General features: G+C 44.2%; 1 protein-coding gene across 1 annotated transcript in view; it reads left to right on the top strand.

The window, feature by feature from the left end:
- The first annotated feature begins 8,305 nt into the window (after positions 1–8,305).
- epha4b (eph receptor A4b) overlaps positions 8,306–9,493 on the top strand; it is a 110,621-nt gene continuing 109,433 nt past the window's right edge. Inside the window, exon 1 of the mRNA XM_054739118.2 lies at positions 8,306–8,549. Within this exon, the coding sequence (XP_054595093.1) occupies positions 8,435–8,549 (115 nt within the window). The 5' untranslated portion in view covers positions 8,306–8,434. The remainder of the gene's footprint in view (positions 8,550–9,493) is intronic.

Here is a 9,493-nt window from a genome sequence, read left to right as displayed (position 1 = left end):
AACCCGGTCCAGGCAGAGTGGAGCTGATGCTGGTGTGTAAGAGCCTCAACGGAACGACTTAGGAACACTTCAGCACACACACTGAGGTGAGATAAAGTCCAGATCCTGTTCTAAATGATGACAAGAGCTCGACACTAAAGCAACAGAAGGAAATGCTTTAAACAGAATTTGTAATAACAAGATTATCCCTCTCATGCAAACAGGAACACACCAGGAAACATGATGACAGCAGTTCAAACTCACACATATGCTTAAAAGTCAGGTTTAAACACAGGTCTGCATTCTGCTCCATCTTAGCCTCTCTATCGACACAGATGTGATGAGATAGATCTCTGAAGTGGGCATCTTTCCCAGCTCTGCCAGCATACTGTCACTGTTTGGGCATGCGCCAACCCATCCTGATGACTGCATCCTTCCTTTAATCTATCCTGTTCTTTCTCTCCTAACACTTTTGATTTGATGCGACGCTGGCTGCTGCAAATAAGAAAACTGTCCAGACTTGCCGAGGTTTCTTTCATTCAAAATCTTGTGGGTGCTGTTCAGACCGTACAGCGACGTATGTCTGGATTCATCAGGAAGATAGCTTTTAACAAATGACATCAATCTGTTTACAAAAAGTTCAACTTAGATATTTGCGTACCTGTTAAATCTGCATGGTTTCTGTTTTTCCATCGTTAGCTAAGAGCTCAGGAAGGAATGTGATCCAGGAAGGCAAGGTCGGTTTTCATTGATTGTTAAATCATTCCTCTGTTTGAGAAAGACGCGGCTGAGATGGGAAGACAATGACTTCACCTCAGCAGCATCCTCTGGGCTCGGTGCAAAAGATAAAACTTACTTCTAGTCAGCAGTTCATGGCCAGTGTGTTTGTGTACTTACATTCCCAACGTTCTAAATGTGTGTGTGACCGAGCTCCTTTCGATTGGCCTGACTTTGTGTTTGCCTCTCTGTCTGAGTAGCTGGCGTCAGTCTCAGAAAGAGCTTCCTTCTCTCCCCTGATCCCCTCTATGTGGGCAGAGCTGGCGGACAGCAGATTTTCCTCCCTGAATAGCTACTTTTTTATCTCTTGCTCCCTCCATTCATCCCTCATTCTTTTTCTCCCTCTATCTCAGCCTGGACCATGTTTAAAAGATCTGAGGTGCTGAAATGGAACATGGACTGATTTTGAGAGTTTCTAGTGAAGCCAACATGAAGGATTTGATAGTAAAAGTCCCCCTTCTTGAGTGGAGTCTGGATAACTGAGCTCAGGTAGCACACGGCCTCACGGAGGTGATGGGAAAAGGGAAACACGTCTCTGGGTTTGTGGAAATTGGTTATGTTTTTGCAGACGGGGGCCTCTGCGGCTGCAGGATGGGGGTGCTGAAGGGGTTCTTCACTGGCGTATGAGACCAAGACAGGGAGTCAGACGGGGGCAGGGAGGGCTTTGTGGACCAGCCCTTTCCCACACTCCTTTTCACCTTTTGTTGTAAGGCAGGACCAGCGCTCCGTGACATGACGAATTGCTCTGCCTGCTCAGCTGCCTCGATGGCGGATGGAAAGAAGCAACGTGAGCCTGGGTGTTTAGCGCGAGTCTTGCCCTTTCATCGTAAAACCATTTCCTATTTTCTTCCTAGTTTGTCACCACCCTGTCGCAGAAAACCCACAGACTCAGCGACTCGAGACCTAAATGTGCAGATTCTTTGGAAGGATGAGCCAGACACGCACGCTCACATGCACACCCATGCCCCTGACTAAATGCTAGCACCAAGCTGTTGCCCATAAAGCCTTCAGGCTGTCACAATGGAGACATTACCACATGAGTGAGTGACTCTGAATGAGACTGGCGGTGTGTGTGGATACAGAGTTTGGTGGCTGACGGAGGAGTCCCTGGCAGGGCAGACAACCCTGTCATCACCTCTGCCCCGTGTCAAACAAGTGATCGCCTCCATTGGCATAAAGGAGGACACGCACTCCTGCAGCATGGACTGTTGCACTCACACGGGTTTCCTCGCTTTTATTTTGAGAAGTTCTGGCTGCATGTATGATTTTATAAAGACAGACGGGTTGGATACGGATAGCTGACCCAGCTGGGCCAAAGAGGGGGAGAGGTTAGAATAAAAAGGTCAGAACAAAGAAAAGATATTTAAAAGGTGGAGGGGACCTGATGTGGAAATGGATCATGTCTCAAAAACAGATGAGCAGTGTAAAATGAATAAAAATTCAAGAGGAAACACAGAGTTTACATCTTTATTAACTGTCACTCACCACTGTCAGCTCTCTCTCTCTCTCTCTCTCTCTCTCTCTCTCTCTCTCTCTCTCTCTCTCTCTCTCTCTCTCTCTCTGTACCTTTAAAATGTCATTAAGCACAATCCGCCTCTTTAACAAGATGCACAGGATGTGTGTGTGCATGTGCATGTGTGTGTGCATGTGTGTGTGCGTGTGTGTGTGTGTGTGTGTGTGTGTGTGTTTGTGTGTGTGTGTGTTAGAGGAAGTGACATGAGTTGAAGGGGCCATGTCATCCTGTCTCTGCAAGAATGCATGACAGCAATGTTTTGCCGCTGCATGGATGAGTGCAGCATCAAGGCAGCATGAAGAGGAGGTGGTGAGGAAAAAAATAACAAAGGAGTATGTTTAAGGAAGAAGAAATAAAAGCAAGCTGTGTCTTCCTTTTTTTTTTCTTTCCACTCACTCGGTGAGGAAATTAGGTCATCAAGTAAAGCTATTGCAGAAAACAAATCACCACCATAATTGGACCCTGAAAAAGTGTGGAGGTGGCTACACACACGCACTCACACACACACATGGCTGGAAGGGGGTTAAAACAGGATTCCAACATAAATCAGAATATGTTTGACAGGTTTATAGCTCTTTCAGGAGCCTCATTTGGGACAGGAGCGTGATAGAAGAATGTTACTCGTGGCAAATTTAATTGTGGTCACGATCTCCACATAAATCACAACGCCGTTACGCCACATTCTCATGGCTGCACGGGGGAAAGAAATTCAGATGCATCAAGTGACCTGTGGCATCTCTGTAGGACTATTTGCTGCAAAATTGCCAAATTGGATGCACCGATGCGAAAGTTTAAAGCAGCTGTGCCATGTGTGACTAAAAACACAAATCCTGCCTCAAACAGGTAAAACGACCTCCTCATTCCCACCATACAACAAAAGAATCACCCTAAGTCCCTGTCATGAGATTTGCTAAAGCTTGAAACGTTGACCTGCCACATTTCAGAAGACAAATCCATTATATTTCCATGTTTAAGGACAGCCACATTCACAGGCATCTCAGCCCACACGTACATGTAACACGGGCTGAATAAATCTCCATAAAGAGTTGGATTGAAATTTGCTGTGCGTGTCAACGTTGTGTGCAGCTGTTGGTTCTCCAGAGTAACGGCATCAACAACAGGCAAGAAATGGAGGAGAGCGGGAGGCAAGCCAGGCTGTAATTGCCATGAGTCGTGTCACTTATCAAAATAATTGACAGTGTTTTCTAAAGTGAGTTGGGATTGTTTGTCTTGGTGTTAGCCTGTAGATCCCAAACCACTGGATTATAAATGAGACAGCTGGTTTAGTGGATTAGATTTTATTTTTGGTGTGCTGCAGGCTTTCACCACAAGACAAGAAAACAAGCAATTTTTTTTTACGTTAGTTTTCTGGATCCCTTTAACTGGCAGGTCAATCATTAGAGAAAAAAAAACTTCGGGACAAAATAAAGTGTTAAAAAATACAAATGTTTGGATGAGAAGTTAAAATATTTTTACCTTAATATACATACTAATACTTAAAGCCCCGGGGTCTCATTTATAAAACATTGCGTAGAATCCTTACTAAAACCGAACTTACGCTCAGCAAAAAAAATTACTTAGGCCAAGTAAGTTTGTGACCTAAAAATCATGGAGTACGCACAGCTTCACGCAATCTCCGCTTCATAAATCACAAACCTAGAAAGGTTCTCAGGTGTTTCTGGATCACATCCCACCCTCACCACGCCCACTTTCTGCCATAAATGGTCAATGCAAAGCGCCTTGTGGATCTCATGCATATACATAAGCCAGCTCATTGCAGCGCTCCACCTTTAACGATAGCGACCGCAGATCAAGGAAGCGCAATTTTACCGAAGCAGAAACTGATGTACTTGTGGGTGAGGAGGAAAAATGAAAGGAAGTACTTTTGCAAAACAAATAAGAGAAAATCCACGGAGTGGCACAGCGTTGCTGAAGCCGTCAATGCTGTGAGTTCTTCAGAGAGATCTGTGGCAGAAATTTAAAAAAATGGTCTGACCTGAAGGTGGAGGCTAAAAAAAAAGATGTTTTGCCACCACCAGAGTGTGTCTGCCACTGGTGGAGGCCCTGGCGCCTCTGATCCCTCACCGTTCGCCGTTAGGATCTCAACAGTACTCGGACCGGCAAGCGTGCGTGGCATCGTGCCGGAGAATGAGGGAGACACTGACCGTGCAGAGGAGACTGGTAATGTTTAAGCCTTTTATTAATGCAGATCAAATGTGTCCATCATTAAAAGATGAAACAAAACCAAATCTCGCTGTTTCCCCCCAGTGACTCTGGACGAAGCGTCCAACGAGGCATCCCGGGCGGCGAACGAAGATGTGGCTGCAGGGTCGAACTGTCTCACCAGTGCGCCTCGGGTGCATGGCGCACCTGGAAATGGCCGGGTGCTAACTGACGCTGTCCTGCAGGCACAGAGGAACATGACTAGTGCGGTGAACGAAATGAGGGAAGAACTGCACAGAATATGTGATGTCCTGACCGACATTTCAGGAACACTTAAAGAATTGGCAAGAAAATAAAAGACGAAAATCATGCCTTCTGTGTTGGTTCTATAAATGATGTGTGGCAGGGTGGAGAGACAAGGGCCCAGGTAGGATCCGATCCCCAGACTCCCAGGTGAGAGTCACGCACGCTAACCAGTCAGCCAAAGGGACATCTCTCTTAATCAAGTAGCCAGGGCGCATGATCAATCGGGTCACAGTGACAAGATTCTGCGCTTCAGGCTGTGTGTGTGTGTGTGTGTGTGTGTGTGTGTGTGTGTGTGTGTGTGTGTGGGGAGGGGGTCTTGTTCTGTGTGTGCACAAAGCAGTACAAGTGATATTGCTGCAGGATTTCATAATTGTATCTTCTCAGCAGCAGCACTGCAGGTGCTCTCCATGTCCAAAATGTGCGTAAGCCAGGTCCTTGGTCAACTTAAAGTTGTGCACATTTTTCTGCTACATTTTTTTTATGAATCCCAAAGTTTGCGTGGAAAGTTCCTTATGCAGTTTTCCGACCCCGTTTTGTGCGTAAGCAAGCTCGATAAATGAGACTCCCAGTGTGTAATATTTTTACCTGTTTACTCTAAATCCTGTTTCCATTTCACAAACTTGTCCTTTTTTGTTAATATTTATCACCGACATCATTTCTAAATATTCATCTCAGCTTAAAATTTAACCTTTTTAAAAACATAAATTCTGGTTGACGCTCCTTGGTCATCCACCATTTTGGTTGGCATGGAGTCTGCTAATTCAATTAAGAGAAGAGACTAGCTACACCGTTGCTGTACTTATTAGTTTGAATAATAAACAACGGTATAAAAAACACATGAAATCTGACAGGTCGTCATCATGTCCAACATTAGGAAGCCGCACATGTTAAGATCCCTGCCCGCTATTAGCTGGATACCAGCCTTCGAGTGGTGTCCCCCTGACTCCCAAACTCACCTCAAGTTGCTAATTCGTCTTTGCTTCATACCAGAACTCCCGACCCAGTCCCAACGTGTCAGTTCCAAAGTCTTTCAACTCAATTCTCCTCTCTTTCGTGCGTTCGTTCTGTTCATTCTTGCAGCCTGTCATCTCTCCCAACACACTCCTGTGCTCGATCAGCATTGCGTACTTGATCTCCACGGTGTGTCCCCGGCCCGCTAACCCTCCTTCACCTACCATGGCTCTGCCAGTGATCGCTCCATAAAAGATAGCTTTCTTTCTTTTTCCAGATCCATTAGCTGGTAGCAAGCTTGTTTACAAAGCTACTCTCATCCACGTGAAACAGGTGTTGTGGGAAAGTATGTTCCCCTGTAATATTCTGTTTCCCTTAGGCCAGGGCTGGGGAACCCTGGTCCATCGAGGGCCGCTATCCAGCATATTTTAGTTTCAACCCTGCATCATCACACCTGATTTCAATCAGCAGGTGATTAACAAGCATCTGCAGAGCTTGATGAGCTGCAGAACAGGTGAATTAACCACGGAATCAGAAGTGTTGGAGCAAAGACGTGCAGGATACCGGCCCTCGAGGACCATGATTCCCCATTCCTGCCTTAGGCAATCAAGAGCAAATATTCCAAATATTTCTAAATGCACAGAACAAACTCGAATAAAAGATGGTTTAACTGAACTCAAAAATGATAAATAAGCTTGAAAAGAGTGAGCAGGAATGCTTTTACTGTACCTTTTTTATTGTTTTATGGAGGACACATAGATATGAAAACTAAACATTATCATTTTCCCGTAAAATTTGATTACAAATGTTGAGAAAATAGCCTGAAGAACGATTTCCCGACACGGGGGACAGACTATTTCAGGGGAACACAATTTCTCAAAACACCTGACCTCCCAGCTGACGTCACCCGTCCTCCGTGTGTGAATTGTGACAGCTTCAAAGTGTAACAGAACTAGCTTGCTTCCTTCAGGACTGGTAGGTTGATAAAACAGTCATAATTACAAATGCTTTTTTTAACTAGTTGAGTATTTATATGCTTTGTGTGGGTTAGGCTAGAGAGATTGGAAACTTATTATACTATCAAATTCATGAGTGGGCCACCGTAGCTGCAATGCTTTCTCCGAACTGCATGGCGCTAAAGATTCACGTTTTTGTCATGATTTCAACGGATTTCAGACACACGGCCTTTAACATCCTCTGGAAACCCTTATTGCCCAAAATGAATAGAAAAACGCTCTCGGTGAGTGTCGTTTTTCTGTTTTGTTCACATTTACTTAAATTAATAAATGATATACAACATTTTGAAGATTGTATTTATGCAAGGCAAGCTTGCTTTACTTGTATAGCACATTTCTTACACAGAGGCAAGTCAATGTGCTTTCCAGGAGCAAGAACAGCATAAACATTAAAGTCAATGTGACAACAAAAGACAGCAGATTTTAAAGTTAGAATTAAAATATACAAATAAAATTACATGTAAGAATAGGATAAAAGGCTAAGTTAAAGGGTGAGCAGTTACAGTGCAGAATGTGCAGTATGACATTCATTCAAAGGCTGAATAAATGAAACTTTTTCATTTTTATTTAAAACTTACTAGAGTTGGGGCTCTTTGAGATCATAAGGAAGCTGATTTCCTCCCATCTGAGTTAACCAGCTGACTGCTTCCTGAGGGTCTCAGAGCCCTACTGGGTGTAGGGAGATCAGACATGTATTGAGTGATTTGTATAAACTTTGAAATTGTTCCTGTAGTTTTCTGGTAACTGGTGTAGAGATTTAAGAACAGGTTTTCTTGGTTCTTGTTAAGACTAGCAGCAGCATTCTGAATGAGCTGCAGTTGCAGCTAAGACCAGACAGAAGACCATTGCAACTGTCCAGATGAACACGTGAATGATTTTCTAGGTCTTGTCTGGACCTAAAACCTCTGAGTCGTGCTAATTGATGAGGATGATAAAGTGCTGATCTAGAATCAAGTGTTATTCTGAAACTTTTTATTAATTATTTGCTTCTCAGGTCGTGGTCCAAGTCCCACTGGCACAGCATCACTCCAGTGATCCTCAGGTAACTACAACATTAGAAGCTGAATTTTGAGCTCTGCGGCCAGAGAGAACAACCAAGGGGCAGTTCAAGACAATTCTGATTTTGGCACCAACTAAAAAACAAAAATATTTGGACTTATAGCAACAAAAGGTAGTTTGATTCAATTACTTTAGATTTATCTTTAGTATTTAGTGGGAAAGCTGAGACCATGTGGTGCTGCTACAGAACATCAGAATATCCAGTTCGCCCAGTCATGCACCACTGATGTAAAAAGTCGGAGACTCATGAATGGATGTTCTATATGTGATGAAAACCTGGAATCTGAATCAGCTTTAACTTTTTTTTATCTTATCTGACATTTTTAATTTAATTTTAGATACTTTTATGTGACTTGCTTTCATTTATAATAACCATGGCAGTTCAAACACATGGAGATCTAATTTTGAAGGGAAAAGTCTATAAATTAGTCTAAATTGAATGATAATGTTAGTTTTCCAGCCTGACGCCTCTGATGGACCTCTCCATCCAGAACCAGAGCGCTGATTGACAGGACTTTGCTGATTGAAGACCCTCCTTCCCTGCGCCTCCCCCTCTCTCTCCTCTCCTCTCCTCTCCCCTGCTCTCCCCTTCCCTCCTCAATCGCAAGGCTGCGCTCACCGACTCCACACCGCCAACAGGGATGCAGCGAGGGCGCAGCGCAGCCTGAAAATGGCACCACCGCGCGTCCTGTGGATCTATCCGACCCTGTCCCTCCTGCCCTCCCTGATGCTTTTCTATGTCTTCCCGTCGTGCGGAGCCTTACGGAATTACCCGGAAAATGAAGGTGAGAGTTGGCGCTTTGGGTGACTGTGGTGCGCCGCGGCGTCGGATGGGAAGCCACATCCCGCGGTCCCTTTGGCCGGGGAAAAGAGCGGAGCGCATGAGGCGCTGACTACCGCTAAGTGCTCGTCTCGGTTATGAATGATGCTTAAAGAAAAGTGGGGATGAAAAAAGAGAGAAAGTGTCACGTTTTTCTTCTCTGAGCCATTACATTTATATTATGTGAACACAGAGACAGATAAAGAGGACTGGGATGAATCTGTGCGCTACTTCTACTATTTTGAAGTAACTTATAATGATTGTGCCAAAATAACATTGACATGTCTGTCAAAAATATCTTAATTGTTGACATATTTATCATTAAACTGATAAATGTTGCTCCCCCCTTCTGCATACTGTAGCCTATATTGCTTCTGCAAATGAGGAGCAGCAATTACATAAAATTTGTCACACGCTGCTGCTGAGCCCCTCTCTGTTATTGTATTAATATGGATGGTCAGGCTGAAATTAGCCAAAGCATTTACTCTCTAACTACTCCTGACTGCATGCTGGCCTGAAACATGCGAGCTGGGCTGCTTAATGAGAGCTTGAACTTGCAGTAAATGGAGAAAAGTGCAAATTTATTCAGAAATAGTCCAACTTGTCAGTGAAGCAGCTTGTGGGTTGTTTGAGTTATTTTTTTAAGTGTTGCTGAGGCTGAGTGAAGCCGATACAGCCGTGAGTTGTCATCTTTTGAATATTTTCATTCAGTTTTCTCTGAACGCTTCAGTCGGTGTTGATCTGAAGCTTAACAAAGCTTTTCACCTCTCACTCACTCGTATTCTCAGTCACACTCATGCATTTATTTACAAACCTACAGTCAGATGAAGCACATCTCCTCCCTGATCGGGTACCGTTGGACCTCCTGTTTCTGCAGTCTGGAGGCGTACATACATTGGGCCGAATAAA

This window comes from Nothobranchius furzeri, chromosome 11 (assembly GCF_043380555.1).
Source record: "Nothobranchius furzeri strain GRZ-AD chromosome 11, NfurGRZ-RIMD1, whole genome shotgun sequence".
In the NCBI taxonomy this organism is placed as follows: domain Eukaryota; kingdom Metazoa; phylum Chordata; class Actinopteri; order Cyprinodontiformes; family Nothobranchiidae; genus Nothobranchius; species Nothobranchius furzeri.
This window is presented reverse-complemented; position numbering and strand designations above follow the sequence as displayed.